Source organism: Schistocerca serialis, chromosome 8 (genome assembly GCF_023864345.2).
Source record: "Schistocerca serialis cubense isolate TAMUIC-IGC-003099 chromosome 8, iqSchSeri2.2, whole genome shotgun sequence".
Lineage (NCBI taxonomy): Eukaryota > Metazoa > Arthropoda > Insecta > Orthoptera > Acrididae > Schistocerca > Schistocerca serialis.
In genome coordinates this window covers 317,058,889-317,080,399 of record NC_064645.1, presented here as the reverse complement: position 1 = coordinate 317,080,399, position 21,511 = coordinate 317,058,889, and the positions used below count along the sequence as shown (strand labels likewise).

At 40.4% G+C, this 21,511-nt stretch overlaps 1 protein-coding gene across 1 annotated transcript in view; it reads right to left on the bottom strand.

The window, feature by feature from the left end:
* Nucleotides 1–21,511, bottom strand: part of LOC126416511 (sodium-coupled monocarboxylate transporter 1-like) — a 188,312-nt gene that overhangs the window by 50,666 nt on the left and 116,135 nt on the right. Inside the window, exons 11-12 of the mRNA XM_050084253.1 lie at nucleotides 11,510–11,699; nucleotides 4,477–4,563 (exon numbers count right to left, since the gene is read on the bottom strand). Of these exons, the coding sequence (XP_049940210.1) occupies nucleotides 4,477–4,563; nucleotides 11,510–11,699 (277 nt within the window). The remainder of the gene's footprint in view (nucleotides 1–4,476; nucleotides 4,564–11,509; nucleotides 11,700–21,511) is intronic.

Here is a 21,511-nt window from a genome sequence, read left to right as displayed (position 1 = left end):
CAATATCAACCCGATACTCTAACTCGTTCCACACTCTCTGTAGCATATCAGGCGTAACAGTTTGGATAACTGCTGTTATTTCTCGTTTCAAATCATCAATGGTGGCTGGGAGAGGTGGCCGAAACACCATATCCTTAACATACCCCCATAAGAAAAAATTGCAGGGGGTAAGATCAGGGCTTCTTGGAGGCCAGTGATGACGTGCTCTGTCACGGGCTGCCTGGCGGCCGATCCATCGCCTCGGGTAGTTGACGTTCAGGTAGTTACGGACAGATAAGTGCCAATGTGGTGACGCTCCATCCTGCTGAAATATGAATTGTTGTGCTTCTTGTTCGAGCTGAGGGAACAGCCAATTCTCTAACATCTCCAGATACTGTAGTCCAGTTACAGTAGCACCTTCGAAGAAAAAGGGACCAAAAACTTTATTGGCTGAAATGGCAAACAAATGTACAACTAAATGAAACTTTATAGCTCCCTTAATTCGCCGACAGATAGTGCTTAGCTCTGCCTTTTGTCGTTGCAGAGTTTTAAATTCCTAAAGTTGTGGTATTCTTTTTGAATCACCCTGTATATTCCATTCAAGAAATAAGTTATTAAGAAAACCGATAATACAGAAATGGTGTTAACTGGCTTGTTGTGGCTGACCTGTGAAGCAGGAACATCAATATACACTGTTCGGTTACGTTAACGTGACCACCTGTAAAAAAGCCTGAATAACCACGTTTTGCAGTATGGACCACCGCAAGACGTACAGGAAGAGAGTCAATGGCATTGTGGAAAATACCGACAGGGATTGTGGAGTCATGCCAACTTCAGTGCCATGGGCAGCTGTGCTAGGTTTCTCAGCTGAGGACCCAATGGAATGAACAACATGACCTACGTTGTCCCACACATCCTCGATTAGGTTTCAATCTGGGGAATTTGGTGGCCAGGGGAGTATGGTAAACCCATAATGGTGCTCTTCATACCGTGCTTGTAAACTGCGAGATGTGTGACAAATTGCATTGTCCTAAGGTAGATGTCATTGTGCCGAGGAAAAACACACTGTATGTAGGGGTGTATATGTTCCCCAAGAACAGATGCATACATATTTGTGTTGGTCCATTATGCATTTCAGAACGACACGATCACCCAGGCAGTGCCATGTAAACGTTCCCCAGACCATAAAGCTATTCGTCCATCCTGGACCCATCTGATGATTGTTGTAGGGTTTTTCCCATCTGACTGATGGAGCATAAAACGTGATTCTTCTGAAAAAGCCGTTTGTCGCCACTCACTGGACGTCCAGTTGCGGTATTTCCGCGGAAATTCCAGCCTTCATCGCCGATGAACAGCAATAAGCGTGGGTGCATGAACCAGTACCTGCTGTGGAGGCACTTCTACAGTAATATTCGCAGAACGGTCGTTGAGGAATCACTGTTGGTATCCCAGTGATCAGTTGCTCAACAGTTGTACGTCTATTCGCTCCGTAACTGTGGCTCACCCCTGTAGTCCATGGCCCACGGTTCACCACAGTTTCCTGGCCACACTTTTGGATAGGACCACTTTGCTGTGCGTAGTACACTTTAGTCCCGATGGCACGCCAACAATTTACAAACTTAGCTTACCTTTCAAAAATTTGCACCATTCATTAGAACAGAGGCTATGTTGAGGTGTAGTGTCTGTCGACAAGTAATAAAACCAAATGCCCATACTGCTTTCCTCATACTGTCCAAGCTTGTGAGGTTACTTCTAATTGTAGCACCATAATAAACTTGTAGGCTGTCAATTCTCTTCTTTGTTAGTCTGTTTTTACCTCCCAGTGGCTTTCCATCCTCTAGTAGCTTGCCTTTATTGTCTGCAACAAGTCTTCGGAGTCGTCCACCCATCCTCTTCTGAATATGGCCTAAGCACTCCAGTTTCTCAATAGTGCAATCTTTTCCATAGGGCTGACATTCAACTACATTCTTGAAAGCACTGGAGTCTCCATCTCCTAAATACTGTACGTATCTTACTCCATACTTTTGCAAAGATCTATGGAAAATGAATTTCATACCTGCAGCTTCCATCCCACCACTGGAGCCCAGATAATTTCTGCTACAAACAGCTTTATGGGCTTCTTGCCATTCTGTTTCTTTACCTGCATCAATATATTTCTTGTGCAAGGAACATGCAGAACAATATTTAGACACCACCTCTAAGTCTAATACTTTTCCAGTGTCGACACTAATGATTGCTGAAACTCCATGAAGTGAAGTATGCCCCCTCTTCATCCAGGAACTGTCGCAGGAAACTGCTATATCGTTGCTATTAGTTGCTTCGCAATTTTCTTGAATTGCCCCAGGAATGCCATTTTCATGCTCTCTTCACTTACTTATGCAACTGCACTGAGGAGAGAGGTATTCATTGCAGAAAATTTTAGGGGAGGACCAGGCATGTCCATAATACCACATAAAAGTCTTCCACCATCTCTTCCAATCCCTATACATCTTAGTCCATAAGCAAATCTCATATTGGCTTCGTAGATTCTATTACTGACCTTTGATGTCTTGGATGGTCTGTCAGCATCACAGTTTTGACACAAAATGTGCAATGTGTAAACCAAACATTCTCGCTTTCCATCATCAACCAAAGCCACATTTCCTGCACAAACAAAGCACTTGCAGACTTTTATAAGTGCTTCTGCCACCATTTCCAGATCCGCAATTCTGAAACCTGTATTTCTGTCATGATTTATTTCTTCTGACACAATCCCTGTCGCAAGTTTTATTTTATATGCACTTGGAGACAAGCTAATGTTTGCATCTGCAGGCCCAACTCTAACCTCAATGTCAGTTTTTCGCTTTATATTGGAAATATGGGACTTACTATGTTTTTTAAATACTTCACCAGGCCTAGGCATTGCAAAAAGGGATCAACAGATTCAACCTTGCACAATAAATCAAGCATCACTCGAATTCCACTGAACAGCACAAAACTTGTTCACAACACTCCACAGCCTTCTATACCACACTGATTAAACCAGAAAATGGCTCCACAGCCTTCTTTACAACACTGCTGTTATGTATACAAAAAATCACAGCCTTCTAAAGCTATATTTTCTAGGTTCACAGGCCAAATTCTGCAATAAAATTTTTCCTCCATTTAGTACATTGAAAAGCGGGCTTGGCGCATTACACTGCTTAGGGTTTTAATTTTTTATGCCATTTGTAGTTCGAATTTTAAGGAAAAAATTTGGGATAATAATCTCAAATTATATTTACTATCAAATAAGCAAATAAAAATAATTTGTAAATTTTTCATTGTTTCTGCCACCGTCTCCCCTTAAGACCCTAATAATCCACAGATATGTTGCTTACAATGAAACATATATTTGGTATGTAGGAAGAGTGTATTTTTTAAATAATACACTGTAGTGACTGTTAAAACATTTACATGTGTATCTTCGCATGGAAATCTTGAAAAGTGAATATTTGGAATACGGCGAGAAAGTCTTCATAATTGCAACAAAATTGCCATTAACAGTAAAAAGTTCCCTGAAATGGTAAAACCAATGGAAGGCGGTACTAAACTGAAGTGTCAATGTCAAAGAGCCTGGGCAGCCATGACATTGAATTTGGGTTATAAATTATAGTAACTAATATAAGAGATATAAATAAAGATTCAGCCATATTTTGACAGTGATCATTGAATTATATTAGGTAAGAATGTACTGGGTCATTAATTTATAGTAATTAGGGGTGAAATAAATTTCAGCGACAAACTAACTGGGTAATATGCTACTATATGTTAGCCCATAGAATAACACCATCTTTGAATTTTCTGTTATTTTTACACCACCGAACAGACCTGCAGGATTGCGGACAGAGAGGATATAAAAGGATAGAAGGCAGGTTGCAACTCACAAGGCCTAATAGAAATCTGGACGTAAATAAAGAAATGTTAAGAGCATTGGTGCACAGTTTGTTTACATTAGCGTTATAAATTACACTTCCATAAAGATAACTTAAGAGACCATGTGCATGATTTGTTGCAAAATGGCCAAGATCAAGTGATGCCTTTATTTATAGAGGGCCACAGCGTGATTTGTTTATATTGGAGTCTTAAATTAGACTAACATAAGGATAACAGGCATATCACTGTTTAAAAAAGAAGGTAAGGCCCCATCTGCCTCTGAAATAGGAAAATTGCACGCCATTGGGTTCAAATTCCCACAGCCCCACTATTGTTATATGTTCCTAGTTGGTCAATATGAAGATAAAAAAATCTTAACTTATGTTATTTTGTGGAAATACCTCTTTGGGCAATACAAATCTGCTTTCCATTGGGATTTGCCAATATATATGGATCGTGTTGCATATGGTTTCCATTACTTTGCCATATGACAGCATCTGGTAATAGTGACTACTTCTGTGAAGCTGTGAGCTAGTTACATAAGCAAGTGATCTTATTTTGTAAGGACCTGAGGCTTCTACACCATCCTACACCATCCCTTACCTTTGTGTGGATCCATGGGAAGAACATTCCAGCTGTAAACAGGGCTAGGGATGGTCCATTGGTCATTGAACTAAGAGACATGGACATCTGAAAGAGGAGTACCCAAAAATAAGTCAAATGTATTACACACCATATATATATATATATATATATATATATATATATATATATATATATATATATATTGTGAATCAGAAAATCAGCTTCATAAGTAAATATAATCGTATTTTTTTTTAAAGACAGTGTTGAGTCACATATAATACTTTGGCTTCCTTTCCACTGAGAGTGTTTAAGCTTAAAATCGCGTCGGTAATTTAGTCTCAGAGTGTAAAAGTGTTAAAACAAAACCTGTGAAATTCCAAAGTATGACTTACGTATTTACATACGACCACCTCTTATATAGTGAACCAAAAATTCTTGATACGATACGTCTATTCCAGGTTTTTTATTATAGGTAGGCTGTTTATAAGTGTGGGTGAAATTGAAAACATATGTAGACATTTAAAATTGAATGAGCAGTTATTTTTATTTATTTATTTATTTATTTAGTTAACCTGATCAGATTATGGCCATCAGGCCCTCTCTTACATCGGACGAGTATTTCACACATGCAGCATTTCACACATCAGAGTTGCATCATGACAATACTTTAAATAAGAAAATTAGATTACTCTAGTCACAATATGAATAAAGAGTAATGACTAAGACCTAATAAAGTAAGTACTGGCAGTATTTTTACAATAGGTGCTATCCATACAAATTATGATGAAAGTAATAATAGCAACAGTAAAAAAATCAAATAATAATGATAAACATGAGAAAAATTGGCAATAGTAATGAAGATTTGTGCAGATGTACATTAATATCTTGGTGTGTAAAGTGGATGTTTATTAGTATAGCGAGTTTTGGGGTAGGGAGGCTTAAGAAGGGGGAAAGAGGGAAGTAATGAGGTGAAGTGCATTCGTGTACAGAGGAAGGCATTACTGTTGCTTAAGTAGATGCGTCATTAACTGTTTTTTGAAGCCAGACATGTTTTTAAGTTCTCTAACATAACGAGGGAGGTTATTCCAGAGTCGGATTCCTGCTACTGTAGAGGACTTGGAGAAGGTGGCTGTGCGATGCAGTGGAACAGAGAGGATTTTATTATGATGGGAACGTGTGTTTCTGTCATATTGTTCCGACATAAGCGTTAAGGACGAGGAGAGATATGAGGGACAGTGTACATTTATAAGGCAGTAGATGAGACATAGTATATGGAAATCTCTGCATTTGTCTGCACGCAGCCTGGACAATTTTGCATATGCTGGTGAAATGTGATCAAAAAGTCGAACATCACAGATATATCGGATGCAGGCATTCATGACCAGTTCCAGGCGTCGCGAGTTTTCCTGAAAGAGGCCATGTAGGATAATATCGCTGTAGTCAATGATTGGGAGTATAAGCGTTTGTACTAATTTCTTTCTCAGATCGAAAGGGAAGAGTTTTTTATATTTTTGTAGGACATGAAGGGATGCTGATGCTTTTTTGCACACTGCAGTTACGTGCTCTGTCCAATTTAGATTTTCATCTGTTATTACTTCCAAACTCTTTGCTGAGGGAGAGAAGTTAATATTTGTTCCATTTAGGATAAGTGATGGTACAGATTCCCGATGTTTTGGGCTAATGAGCTTAGAGTGACCAACAAGTACCGCTTGGGTTTTAGATGGGCTTAGTTTTAGTCCAATGTCCTGTGCCCATTTTGATAGTGCATCGAGATCAGTACTGAAGTTTTCAATAGCTTTCTTAAGATTGCTTGGTTTTGCACTTAGATACAACTGAAGGTCATCAGTATACATATGATATTTGCAATAAGTCAGAACCGATGACACATCATTGACATACAGAGAGAAGAGTATGGGACCTAGTACTGAGCCTTGGGGAACGCCTGACACTACCTGCCGCCATGGCGATTTTATATTCCCGGACAGGACGCGTTGCTGACGAGACGTAATGTATGTGCGAAACCATTGCACTGCACTGCACTTGGTGAGAAATTTAGACCGCTAAGTTTGGCTGGTAAGATTTCGAAGTCGACAGTATCAAATGCTTTTTCAGGTCATCTGTCACCTTTATCAGTGCAGATGTTGTGCTTCGATGTTTACGGAAACCTGATTGGTATTCGTCTAGTAGGTTGTCAGTAGTTAGGTAGTTGGTGAGCTGGTCATGGATTCTAAGGCCTTTGATAGTGCAGGAAGAAGGCAGATGGGGTGGTAGTCAGAGGGTGCTGTGGCGATGTCCTTTTTAGGCAGTGGTTTAATTTGTCCCAGTTTCCAGGCCTCAGGGAAAACACCTGTGATTAATGAATCGTTGAAAATGTCTGTTACAGAGGGAGTAGTTGATCAATAATAAGTTTTACCATCTGGATAGTGATGCCATTATGTGCAGTAGATGCTGATCTAATGCGCATTATGGCTTTCTTGACAGTACTGCAAGTGACGTGCCGTAGATAGAATTTTTCTTTGCTACAGTCGTTCATTCCCATGAAGTAATCAATAATTCTCTGTTGTTTTTTGTTTTTTTTTATTTTATATATATATATATATATTTTTTTTTTTTTTTTTTTTTTTTTTTTTTGCGGGTCAATTGTGGTTGCAGGTAACGTGAAGAATCGGTTTAGTTCTTCAGCTGGGACCATGGGATTTTCTGCAACTTTTATTTTGCCTAAACCGAGACTACGGAGATTTTTCCACAGGATAGCTGGTCTACATCTATTGTCATCTAATGTACGGGCACGCCTAAGCTTAGCATTTCTCACCGCTAGACTGAGTTTGTTTCGCTTGTGCTTGTATACAGTGTGATTTTCAGTTGTAGGGTGTATCTTGTATGTTCGATGTGCAGCGTCTCTGAGATTCATGACCTGTTTTAGTTCATCAGTCAGCCAAGGTGCAGGTTTCCTTTTTACTTTTCTGGTCTTTATTGGAGCGTATTTGTCATATAGTTGAAGAAAATACAAAGAAAGGAAACGTTTTGTACTGCATTTTAGGCGATATGCATCAGAATCATTCCCGTTGATGTGTGATATGAGGCTTTCGCGACCTATATGCTGCTGTCTCGGGTGTACTGCCAGATCCGATCGTCGAAATTCCATCATATTTCGGCGGACAACCAATCCGCCATCATAAGGTGATGCTAACAGAATAAAGTGTCTGCCGCGGGCTCCAAATATTTTCACCTGCTGGTTCAGAGTTTAGGTCTCTTTAGTCCTGCACCGTGGTCGGTGGTGGAGAACGGGTGCGGCTACGACGGTGGAGGGGATAGCCTCAGTTGCCTTCCGCCTGCCGTCCCTATCGCAGCTCACGTCTAGGTGTCACTTTTTGTTTTGATAGAAGACGAAGGATGACGAAACACAGTAGTTTGGAGAGACTTTTGAGAATGCTACAGCGAAACTTGAATGATGTCTCAATACATAGGTTGCCACCACATTTACTAATCCAAATCTATACGAGGAAGGTCTTTTTTATCACAGTAAGTCATATATGGGAGCCAGTCTAAACTTACTAACCACAATAACGATCGCGGACTGTGATTACAGCATAGAGTAGTACAATATTTTAAAAAATTCCGGAACCTGTTTCGTTCTTTTATTCAGTTCAAACTGCCGTTTCCTTAATCAAAATTAAACTTTAAATCAATTTCTTAAGTAAAATTAAGCATACGTCGATAATAAGTGTTAACGTCATGGACGGCATAGCAAAACTGCTTTACATAGTTGAAATACGATAGCCTTCCACCTCCTTATGGTATTCTCTGTGTTGACTGAACCGACATCTTGAAACCTTTTGGTTTGTATTTTGATTGTGAACATCGAGCTGCTAACCCCAGTCTCATTTAATTTCTCATTTAACAATCTAGCTGTGTCTTTCCTTAATTAATGAATTGTACATATCCACAGAAGACATTGGTGATCCACGGAAGGGACAGTCTGGAAGGTCATTTTCAGGCATCAGCCATGTCCATGGGGATGAGGCGACTTCTAAGGAGGGCGCACCCCAGTGGAGTTCAGTGACCCGGACACGTCAGCAGCTAACCTCTGTCCGCTTCGTCATTGTGGTGCCGGGCAGTTGCGTCTGATACTAGGTCTCCAGAATTGCGAGTTAACATGGCGTGAGCTACTTTGTAAAAAGGGCAGTTTGGGAACAACGCTGTGCGTTCAGTCAATGTGAAGATAATTGTTTTATAAGCTGCTATTCATATTAAAAATAACCTCTTGGCAAGGTCTCCCAAGGGAACTGGAGGAAGCCCTCGTAGCAAAAGATAGTGAACTCGCCGATTCACGAGGGAAAGTTATGTGGCAGTTACTACTAAACCTTCCTTTCTCCCTTTTCGTGGAAAAAGGAATAGCGCCGTCCAGACGAAAAACCACGCAAACAAAAAATGTCTCTCTCGCAAAGTGGGGAAGCACCTCACTGCGCAGCTTAAAAAATATTTTCTATGTTGGATGTTGAAGCTCATTTTCTAAAAATTTCATCGGACACTCTTCGATCGGCTTTCCCATAGGTGGAGTAGAGTTTGCGCAGTCTTTTGTGAGAGACTCTGGAGTAGCATGGACTAAAACGTTTTGAAGAAGAGACTTGTTCAGGGGACGCAAAGTAGCACACTCGAGATGAGAGGCGGAGCCCGACACTCCGTGACAGGGGTTGTTGCTCCCAGCAGGCGGCAGAGGACACAGCTTCCATCGATTCTGGTGAGAATGGTTTGCAGCGTATACTGTCACGGGAAGAGAATCCTTAGGTGTTTTCGATCCGTTTCTTTTAAACCTGATTAATCAAGTTGACTTGACAATTGGTCTTCTGGCCATGGTCTGCTCCAGGTTACATATTTACAGCGTCAGTATTGGGAATATACTGGGCCTTGCTGTTTCTATTAACTCTGTCTGCAGTAAGATTCTGATCTGCACTTACATAAATAAAGTCTCTTGGGCATCAAACACTGGAGATGTCAACTGTTCGCGAGAAATACTACGTGCATTCTGTTAGGATGTGAAGATGTTCTGTACAGTGTTCAATACGGGTGTATGTCTTCCGTTCAACCGTAAGTTTTGTTGTGTGAATTTTTAGGATCTTTAGGCCCTGCCGTATCGTTTTATGGTGCTTTGTTGCCTTCTCCGGAATAATCAAGGTTCAAAAATATGTATCTTTTATTGATGTATGTATAAATTATTCTATTGCATCCTTGAAACGTTTATGTATTCAAATGAGAACAGTTTCTAATACTCCATTTCATATTAAGTAAGGAGTAAATCAGTTTATATGTGATTGTGGTTGTGACTGCTTGACAAAGAAGAGTCCTTAGAGATGAGGCGAATTCTAAGGGAAGTCTACGCCAGGGCAGGGTAGTGGCCTCACCATGTCAGCAGGTCGCCTCTGTCACTGTAGTGTCGTGCCGTTAGAATTGCGAGAAGCGTACTGCACGATGTTTATGGTCCCAAGTAAGCAAAAGCGTTATCAAATTATCCTAGCTCCCAAAGTGGTCTCACGACTACGTTATCCGACATTTTGGAACAGCAGTCTGTTGGCACAAAATAACATTCAGTACTTAGTATAATGGCTACTATAGAGGCACATGTAATATCGTTGTCGTTAAACTTGTAGTCTTGGCGGTAACCAGACACAAAACATTAGGAGAGGGCGGGGGGGGGGGGGGGGGGGGGGGGGGGAGGGGGGGGATTTTATGTGACAGGGAATATGACACATCGCTGTATCTTGTCATTTTCTAAACCAGTATGTTCCTGAAGGGTTCTGCACTCTAGTTACCGTTGATACAATTCATTGGTCAGCATAAACAAGCCATCAGTTGACGCTGAGGTACGACAGTGAAATGACATGTTTTGTCACCCTTTCTTGTAATTTTTCTATTGTGATTTTAAGAGGTAAGACTATCTGTATAATGTGTTATTATACGCCCGTATAATAGGAACAATCTTCATATATTTCTACACCCAGAGATAACTGAATATACTGCATTCCATACTTATTTTTTTAACGTATTTAGTAAACAAATGCACAGTGGAATAATACGGCGGGCAACAGACGAGAATGTCACATAACACCACATTATTGTATATTATACTGTTGTTAATAGAGTAATAGATGTAGAGCCACGAACAGAGTAAAGCAATAGTGCACAATTCTGTCAGCTACAAGGTACAACGAGGGGTTGAAAATTAACGAACAGACGATCAAAGAAAATGAGAAGATCGAAACGCAACAAATAATTAGGAATAAGAGAGCAGATCCTGATAAGACAGATCTCTCAAATCATAAGAGAAAATTTGAATTTTCGTCATCTGAATCTCGATCAGAGGTACCATTAGTCATCTCACATGACGACAGTGACTAGATGATATTGATGTAGATTCGAAACATCGATGGGACAGTCTATATAATTATTTATGTGTATTATGTTTACCACAAACAGTAATTAAACTTGGTCAAGACTGGACTTAATGATTAGTTTTCATAGTTTACACTGATATGTTCTATTTTTTAGATTATGCTTTTCTGGATTTATGAAGCATGTTAAAATATTATGTTACAAAAGAAACCACATAAGACAAAAAATTTAACATCTCACAACGCCATGTCTGAGGTAAATGGCGGAATGCAAAAATTAGTATAGATGTGGTGTCGTATAAAAATTAGTCATTCAGGAATCATACCATCATAGCACTGAGTTATGGACACGTGGATGAAAGCTTAGGGAAAAATTCCATGATTTTAAGAACACAATGAATAGTTAAAATTCCCGAAATTACACCAAATTCCAACCAGTCTCCCCCCACGGATCAGAGTTTCCCAACTAATACCAACTTCTGCCAGTTCAGAACTAAGCAGCCCAACGTTTCGGAAAAAGTTCATCAAATTTGCATGTACCTGGTCTAAGTAAAAGACATATTACGCTATAATTCATGTTTGCGTATAAAGTTTAATATTATTATGCATATATGCTCTTAATCTATGTTAATCCTGTTGCCTCTGGAAAGTAGGCAAGTTACCTGTAGAACAGCAGAGCCAAGCCTGTCCACCACGAAGACCAGCGCCGTGCAGATGGATCCCAAGACCACCACCACGGCCTTCATCAGGATGTCTGCCTGGCGCTCAGACAGCTGCCGTCGAGGGAAGAACGTCTTAAAGAAGTCCTCAAACACCACGGCCGCCATCGAGTTGAGCGCCGTAGACATTGAGCTGCGCAGCAGAAACCGACAAGCTGACGTGACAGGCCTCTGATCCAGAACATGGCATCTTATTTTGTTACAATGTTAAGAAAACGAACTGCTCATTAGCGTTGCTGTTATACGGTATATACGATTTTTTTCTTGGGTTCTCCTTCATTTTGGTTCTATTCCATTTTAAAAAAGATGTCTGAAGTTTGGGCTCATTAACGAGAAGAGGAGGATTTGACAAGAGGTTCACCGATTTCGATCAACTTTTGCAAGGGCGATCTATACTGAAAATAAAGAGATACGTCTTTCAGCTTTTTACTAGACATTACTTAGTTTTTGAAAAAATCGAGGTCAAAGTCGATGATCGAAAACCGTATTTTCGATGGTATTCATCGATGTTGTCCAGAGACTGGTTTGATGCAGCTTCCCTTGCTACTCTATCCTATGCAAGCTTCTTCATCTCCCAGTACCCACTGCAACCTACAACCTTCTGAATCTGTTTAGTGTATTGACCTCTTGGACTCCCTCTACAATTTTTACCCTCCACGCTGCCCTCCAGTACTAAATTGGTGATACCTTGATGCCTCTGAATATATCCTACTAACCGATCCCTTCTTCTAGTCAACTTGTGCCACAAATTTCTCTTCTCCCCAATTCTATTCAATACCTCCACGTTAGTTACGTGATCTACCAATCTAATCTTCAGCATCCTTCTGTGGCACCACATTTCAAAAGCTTCTACTATGTTCTTGTCTAAAATAATTTATCGTCCATGTTTCACTTCCGTACATGGCTACACTCCATACAAATACTTTCAGAAACAACTTCCTTACACTTAAATCTGTACTCGATGTTAACAAATTTCTCTTCTTCAGAAACGATTTCCTTGCCATTGCCAATCTACATTTTATATCCTCTCTACTTCGACCATCATGAGTTATTTTGCTCCCCAAATAGCAAAACTCATTTACTACTTTAAGTGCCTCATTTCCTAATCTAATTCCCTCAGCATCACCCGATTTAATTCGATTACATTCCATTATCGTCGTTTTGCTTTTGTTGATGTTCATATTGTATCCTCCTTTCAAGACACTGTCCATTCCGTTCAGCTGCTCTTCCAAGTCCTTTGCTGTCTCTGACAGAATTACAATGTCATCGGCGAACCTCAAAGTTTTTATTTCTTCTCCATGAATTTTAATTCCTACTCCGAATTTTTCTTTTCTTTCCTTTACTGCTTGCACAATATACATATTGAATAAGATCTGGGATAGGCTACAACCCTGTCTCACTCCCTTCCCAACCACTGCTTCCCTTTCATGCCCTTCCACTCTTATAACTGCCATCTGGATTCTGTACAAATTGTAAATAGCCCTTCGCTCCCAGTATTTTACCCCTGCCACCTTCAGAATTTGAAAGAGAGTATTCCAGTCAACATTTTCAAAAGCTTTCTCTAATTCTACAAATGCTAGAAACGTAGGTTTGCCTTTCCTTAATCTATTTTCTAAGATAAGTGGTATACATCGAAAGTCATCTAAAACCAAACATTTTCATTGATATAACATAGAGTAAAAAAGTTAATAATGTTCAAGTTATTAACGTTTTCGTAGTTTTCATGCTGTGGCTAGGGTATCCGTCACTCTATGCATCTAGAACAGCGAAGCCGGCGGTAGAGCGGTCGCGGCCGTTGGACTACCAAACCGCTGGTCCGTGTTCCATTCTTGATCGTGGCTTTTTTTCATTCGATGTATCTGATCATGTGAGTACCTTTCTTTGTTTTTTTAATTAAAACATCGAGAGGTGTGATTAATAATCAAATAAGAATACATAATGTGCTGATAGTTATTATCTTCCTGATACATGAAGCGCTACAATATGACTTTTGTAGATGATGATGCTCAGCCAAAGTGCACCGTGATACCACTGAAATGTACCTCTTTTTGTCAACCGTGTGAAGTTTACAGCTTCGTACAAGTAAAGAATTTCAGCACAGGACTTCAGAATCATGCGGAATCACAGTAGAGCAGAGTATTACAAGACAGGGAGAATTCTATCAAAATTCATACGTTCGCCCATAGCCAGCTGTCCGTGCCTGTCTTCCAAGATGTGCTTTTATCTACAAGATGGTATCATACAGATTTATTTTTAACAATGTTAATCAGATACGTTTTCCACGAACAGTGTTCCAGAAAGCATTTCAGTGAGGCAAGATTTCATACGTGTTCTGGGCATGGGGCGGGAAACATTTATGTTTTGCATGTTTCTATGATCAGCTTCACCCCACTGATTGCGAGAATACGCACGATTAGACGATCAGTTATAATTACCCAATGATATACTTTAGATGCACCTTTGTACTATGTATCATCATAAAAATAACTGCCAATACATTATGTATAGTTATGTGATTATTAATCACACTTCCCGATGTTTTACTTCGAAAAAAGGCAAAGAAAAGTATTTCGACAATCAGAATATTTTCAGATACAACTAAAAAAATACCAAATGAAACAAAGAATACAATCAAAAATTGGACACAGACCAGCGGTTTGGTTGTCTAACGCTTCGATCGCTAGACCGCCAACGTCGCTCTGCTGATCGCGTAGAATGATGGATAGCCGAGCTACAGCACAAAACACAGAAAAGGACATTATTAGCTTTGGACTCCATACTATATTAATAAAAAATGAAAATACGGTTTACCGTCGTCAACATTAACCTATATTTTTTTGAAAAACTAGAGACTGTCTAGCAAAACGCCGAAAACCGTATGTCTATATTCAATACCGATCGCCCTTGCAAAACGTTATCAAAATCGGTGACCCACAAGTCAGATCCTTCTCTTGTTAGCTGGAGTACTAGCCAGATAACCAACTGCCACTGGAGATTCGTAAGTGAAAAGAAACGAATTTTGCTTAAAAGCTTGACGTCATAGCACATGCTAATCCTCTATCATTAACGTTAAAGTCTGTAGTTGGGTTTTGATCAATCAAAGTCTGAAAAGACGGGTAAGATTCATGCATGAAATGGACCACAAGTTACTTATGAAGGAGAGATGACCTTCTGAGCCGGCAGAGGCTAACGTGAAGACGCAAGAGTGCGGCGAACCTGATATTCAGTCATTCAGTAAGTCATTCATTCAGTAAGTCATCTACATGTGTACTTTCAGTACACATTTTATAAACAAAAGTATTTGATAAGTGAAAGAAAAATCTGCTTCTCATACAACGCAGACATTTTATACGTATTTCACTCACTGAATTACTGTAGAAATTAGTAGGCAGAGGTTTTATATGGAACTCTTGCTGAATATTATTTTCAGTCCGATGTTAGGGCTTAGTGTTCGACACGATAACATTAAATATGGGCACTTCTGGAAATGCGTGTGTTTTGATTGAAAATTTTTGCAAAAATTCCCTTTGTAGTTACCTTCTAGGAATTAAATGTATGAAATAATTCTCAACGGCGTTTTTATGGAAGAGATTACCTTATAAACACAGGTGCCATCTATAGTAGTCTCTACAAAAAATTCAAACCAATTGGTCTGGAATTGCTTCCAATAAGGACCAGCCTAGAATTCAACGTTGAAGATCAAGAAACATTTGAATTAAAAATATTTGCTTGAATTTCTGTATTTTGATAATGATACTTCGAGAAGCACAGTCTTATGGCGTATGTTCCCCTGCTCCAGAGACTTTTTGTCATTTATTACTTGTAAATGTTTATCTTCCGTGATGAGTTTATGTTTTCATGACACGAAGGAAATGCAGCTAGTGAAATTTGTATTTTCTTTATAACTACATAAGCAGGACCATTATTCTGTGGCTATTCTGAATCCAATGCATCGTATTTGGATTTTAGTATTATTTTAAAATAAGTATACATATCAAGTTGACGTTCACGGTGTCTAGTGTGGTTTTACAGTAACTGCTAAACTGTTTATGGTACACGTCTGTTATTCTGCCCCAATTAGTCTTCTCAATGAAAGCTCAGAATAAACTGATAAATGTTTATGGTAGACATCTCTTACTCTGACTTTATCAGTCTTCTCAATGAATCTTCAAAGTGTTCAAAGCACTGAGATCCCAGACATTATCAAATTAGGATTGGACATTTTGTTTCCACTAAAGTTAAGACTACTTTTGACCATACCTGACTTTAATAGGAAGTTCCTTAGTAGAAGTTCTTCACTGTAGCATAAAAATGAAGGCATCATTGGTGCTCTACACATAGTTATTAAAATGACAGCAACAAGAATAATGAATTATTTCCAAACCACGAGAAACAGCAGCCGCGAGTGCTACGACTTGTATCTGAGTATCGTCACAAGTATCGAGAGCATAAAATGGGACTTTAGGAAAGCACATGAATGTTTAAAAGACAATGTGATTCTCTTATGATATGTGTGTCATAGAAGTTGTAAAGAGTAGCTTTATATTTTATGTTATCATAGTTAATACAGTAGCATTAATTATTAAGTTGAAAGTAGAAGTTATTGGTTAATCAGCTAATTTTGTACAATATCTTATAGAAAAAAATAAACAATTTTTTATCCGATGTTCCCCACTTCAATTGTAGGAGCTGAGGGTTCCGTTACCACTCTCCCGTGAGCCCAAATTGCACACAGCACATTTTTTGTGTCCTGCAACCAAAGTAGAGGGGAAAAGAAGAATTCAAACTTGATAAATTAGAACGGCCGTTGTGCTCATGTCACGTGTGGAGGGATAATGTGAACGTTACCAATCAGTGTAAAAATTTTGGGCTACTTCTCGATGAATCAAGACTGGAACGCATGTGAAGAAGCCGAAGAACAGTGTCATCAGAAAGTCTGATCCATACATATATCTCAAGCCAAATGAGTTCTAAAGATGTTCTATGCGACAATGCACTAGGAATAACTTAAGAAGTGAAAACGTTACTGCGCAATCCTGCAACAGAGGCAACAGAATTATAATCTCGAAAACATATAGTTCCATGGTTAATTGTTTGTTTGGTTCTAGGTACATGTCTGTAGTCGTGGTATTCACTCACGTTTCTGTCCACAGTACCGTAGTAAGCTGGCAGAGGAGACGAAATGATCCAATTCATTGATATCTGGAATACCATGTACTTATTCGTGTTCCGCAATTCTAGGGGATCAATGCCGCAAAAATTAATACGGATTTGATGGAAGTGTACTACAGCAGTGAAACATCATAGGAAACCTTAGACAGGTTGCGGAGAGGCTTCAAGTGTGGTGAAAGTCTGTATGACGAAAAACGCAGTGGCGGACCACCTCTCTGAAGAACCGCTAGTCGCAAGAGATGCGAAGGCTCTAGTGCTCGTAGTCAGGCGATAGTGGAAAAAGTGAAAACCAGTCACGGAGGAGTTTTCAAGATCTTGCACTAGTCTTTGAACATGACAAATATCGCCGCCCATTGGGTTCCGTAACTAATCACCCTCATTCGAATACTCTACCGAACATAAACAGTACCGGAAATATTACAACTGTGGTTGAGCAACCCAGATGACATCTTTATCCTCCTAATGACCGTGGACCAGTGTTGGATGTACCACTATCATCCCGAGAGAAAAGAGGAAAGCGAGCAGTGGAAACACGTGGATTCACCACTGCCGAAAAAGGTGCGAAAGCCCGAGTGTCTGCTTGGGAAGCTAAGTTAACTGCACTAGACCTCGTCATAACTCAGACACATCCTTAAGATCCAGTTCGGGTAAAAATGTTCGTAAAGGAATTAAAACGCTATCAAAGTTACGACTCTAGCATTGAACCTTAAGGAGGGGAATGAAAATTTTATTAATCAAAAGCATAAAATATGGATAATGGTGTGGCTATCTACGTTAATTGAAAAGCTAGTTAAATGAACTAATTGGTTTATTACAAAATTTGCGCCAAATTACAAAATTTACAATCCTAATAACATTCGAGTGATGTCGATCTACAAAATCGAGCACCTGAAATCATCATTGAAGCTAACGATTGACAAAATAAATGGAGAGGGTCGGAATCTTACTGCTCGTTACAAATTTAAAATGTGAACATTATTGATGCTCCCTACACATTGAATACGGTTGTTGAAAGACGGCTGTAAGATGTTATAAGCGAGCCAATGGACCTGTCTGTGCTGATAGGTTGAAATTGTTCTTATGAAACTTTAAGTACCGACTTCCCAACCTGCCAAATCTTGCACTCTTGCGCAGCCTCATATTCATCGCCTTACGAGCACAGCACTCATGGAGACTGCAGTTGAAACAATAGCTAGTGCAGCCCAAGTCGGAGTGTTCTGCCACAGCAATGAAGACGAAGTACTCTCTATCAGATCTGGATATGAAATCATTCCTGGCCCAATGTCGAAGTCATTTTCCTCGTATGTCAAGACTGTTAGCACGCACCCTCCCGCCAAAAACTACGAGAGTCCATCTCTTGTAAGTTAAAGGCGCTCATTATTGGTATGACTGTCTACCGTTAAAGAAACTCCCGCCTATAAATGTAAGATCTTGAGCGACAATCAAAGCCCTCTCTTCCTGTCTTTGTGTTTGCTACCCTCCCGCCAAAAACTACTAGAGTCCATCTCTTGTAAGTTAAAGGCGCTCATTATTGGTATGACTGTCTACCGTTAAAGAAACTCCCGCCCATAAATGTAAGATCTTGAGCGACAATCAAAGCCCTCTCTTCCTGTCTTTGTGTTTGCTACCTTATGTCTATCTGACGCCAGAGAGCAATTGACTAATGGTGGTCTTCTATTGAAAACAGCTAATGACAGGCTGCGAGAAAGATGCAGGACAGAATGTGAGGCTATTTCCCCGCTCACTTTCTTCCACTCCAAACTCGCAACTTGTGTGGACTGTATCAGAGGGGCACTTCCCTTTGATGTAGTGGTGCCGCTTGTCACCCACCGAGGTCCGTTTCCGTTCAGCAATTGCGGAACGTTACGTGTTCTCGCATCTTCCAATGCTGGACGCCAAGCTGGCGCGTCGTGCTAGAGCCTAGAGCTTTTGCGCTGCTGGAGAATGGCGAAGCCAGCGGTCACTGCAATGCAACGCAGCTATTTCCGTAGTGGCAGTCTCCCGGAAGAATGCAGGTGGGGGGAGGGGGGGGGGAAGGGCCGTGTTCGCTATTATCCTCCCCAGACCAGCGAGGCCCTTTCTTGTTACCTGTCCTCAACACACGCCGCGAGGCGTGAAGTGTCCTCCGTAGGAAGTAATCAAGTAAACAGCTCACGTGTAAACAAACATGTTTATTTGAATAGACAGAAACGCAGTTCAACTTAGTAATGAAAAATCTTGGGAATCATGAAACAAACTGAACTCGTTTGGTTACGCACAGTTTCTCAAACTTCGGAAGGAGAAAACAAATTTTTACAATTCTTAACTGACTTAGTGTGATAATGGGGAAAACAAAGTGCTGTACCAAGTCTTGACCTAAAAGATAGAAAAACAACACTGATCATAAGTTCTTAACACTCTTCAGAAAAACACCGTCGGAGTAATGTTCTTCTGTCACTTAGAAAAATAACTAAGTCTGTTCAAAGTTCACAACACATTTAGGATAATGACAAAGTCCCATATAAATTCTAAATCTGACAACACTATCCGGTAGGGAATAGTTGGAGTCCAAGTTTAAAAGAAGGATATTCTATGTCCGGCGAGGCCGAACAACAGGCACGCACATATTACAAAATCAAGAATCGGTCTTCCCGTCGGCGCCGCGTTTTCTGCAGAGAGACGAGGCTGAAGGATTGAGAACGACCATGCTGGCCCGAACGGTGAATGCGGCGTAGCTACGGCCCCGGAGTGAGCTCCTGATTGTGGAAATGTAGTAAGCATTCGTGCCCCAGCCCAGGCAGCTCGCCGGCCGGAGTGACCGAGCGGTTCTAGGCGTTTCAGTTCGGAACAGCGCGACTGCTACGGTCGCAGGTTAGAATCCTGCTTCGGGCATGGATGTGTGTGATGTCCTTGGGTTAGTTAGGTTTAAGTAGTTCTAAGTTCTAGGGGACTGATGACCTCAGATGTTAAGTCCCATAGCGTTCAGAGCCATTTTTTTTCTAACCCAGGCAGCTCGTTATGCGGGAACTCGCTGCGCAGAGCCCGTGCACCGCCCTAAGTACAGCCGTCGGTGCCAGGATACATTCCGTCTTGCATCCTGTGACGTGGCTGGCGTAAAAAAAAAGAGATCCGTGGCGCCAGCGACCTCTGCTGGCGCTTTGGTCGCCGTTTTGTAGTCGAGCGTGCCGCGGCAGCCCCGTATAACTTCTGCAAGGTAGCAGGCTGCTTTCTTAACTGGGATGTAGTTTGGGTTGCAGCCTTTATAGGCGCAAGATCTACCAGTAACAAGCACTGCGCTTGCCTCCAAAGCGAAATAAATGCCCTACACCAGGCTTTATTGTGTAAATTAAAATGCAAATCAGACCGCTCAACCACTTTACTGTGAGTAAATTATTTCTCTCTTATTAAAAATCAACGTCTATGTATCCTATTGCTTACCGGTTTCGCTATGAATCTGCATAAGTACAAATATTTTATGAAAAGCGACAGGCCAGACGGCTTGCCGCGTTCCAAAAGTGAAGACTTAACGATCATCGAGTAAGGTGATGACGAGTCTTTTTTTGAGACTGATGTGGTATGGTGCTAACAGATTACACTCGTACGGACGAGCTGTTAAAACCATACTACCGAAAACTTCCGATGAGGAGACTGGAGGCATTCAAGACAAAACGTCGCGGGAAGCTGTGCAAGGGAGTTTGTTCCTCTACAACGCCCAAGTTTATTCTGCACAGCACACAGCCATACATACTGCCTCTTTGGGCTATGAGCCCCCCCCCCCCCCCTCCTCCTTCCCTTATTCTACTGACTTGGTCCTCATGGAATTCTTCCTCTTTCTTCTGATGGAAAAACATTATATGGAAGAAATCTCCAGAAAGACGAAATGGTGATTTTACTAAACACCCAAAATGCAGACTTCTGCAAACAAAGTCTCCATAAAATCATGGATGGTTGGGGAAAATGGTGCACTGGACGTTTATATGCAGAGAAGAATTTACAATCTCAGCAACTTTGTGGCCGTAATTTGATTTATTCGATACGATAGTTGGAACCATATGACTAACTCTCGCAAACCCTTCGTAATGACATTGAAACACATCATTTCCTAATTAATTTCCTCAGCATCACTTGATTTAATTCGACTACATTCCATTATCCTCGTTTTCCTTTCAGGACACTGCCCATTCCCTTCAATTGCTTTGTATCTGACTGTATCTGACAGAATTACAAGGTCGTAGGCAAACCTCAAAGTTTTCATTTTTCTCCTTGGACTTCAATTCCAACTCCATTTTTTTTTTGTTTCCTTTGCTGCTTATTCAGCGTACAGACTGAAGAATATCGGATATAGGCAACAACCGTCATTCCATTCAAAATCACCACTTTCTTTTCATGCCCCTCGACTATCACAATTGCCGTATGGTTTCTGTACAAGCTGTAAATAGCGTTTCGCTACCTGTATTTTACCCCTATTACCTTCAGAATTTCAAAGAGAGTATGCCAGTCCACACTGTCAAAAGCTTTTTCTAAGTCCATAAATGCTAAAAATATAGCTTCGCTTTTCCTTAACGTATCTTCTAAGATAAGTCGTAGGGTCAGATTGCCTCTCTTCTTCCTACATTTCTCCGGAATCCAAACGGATCTTCCCAGGAGTCTACTTCTATCAGTTTTTCCATTCTTCCGTAAAGAATTCGTGTTAGTATTTTGCAACCATGACTTATTAAACTGGTAATTCGGTCATTTTCACACCTGTCAGCAACTGCTGTATTGGGATTGGTATTATTATATTCTTCTTAAAAT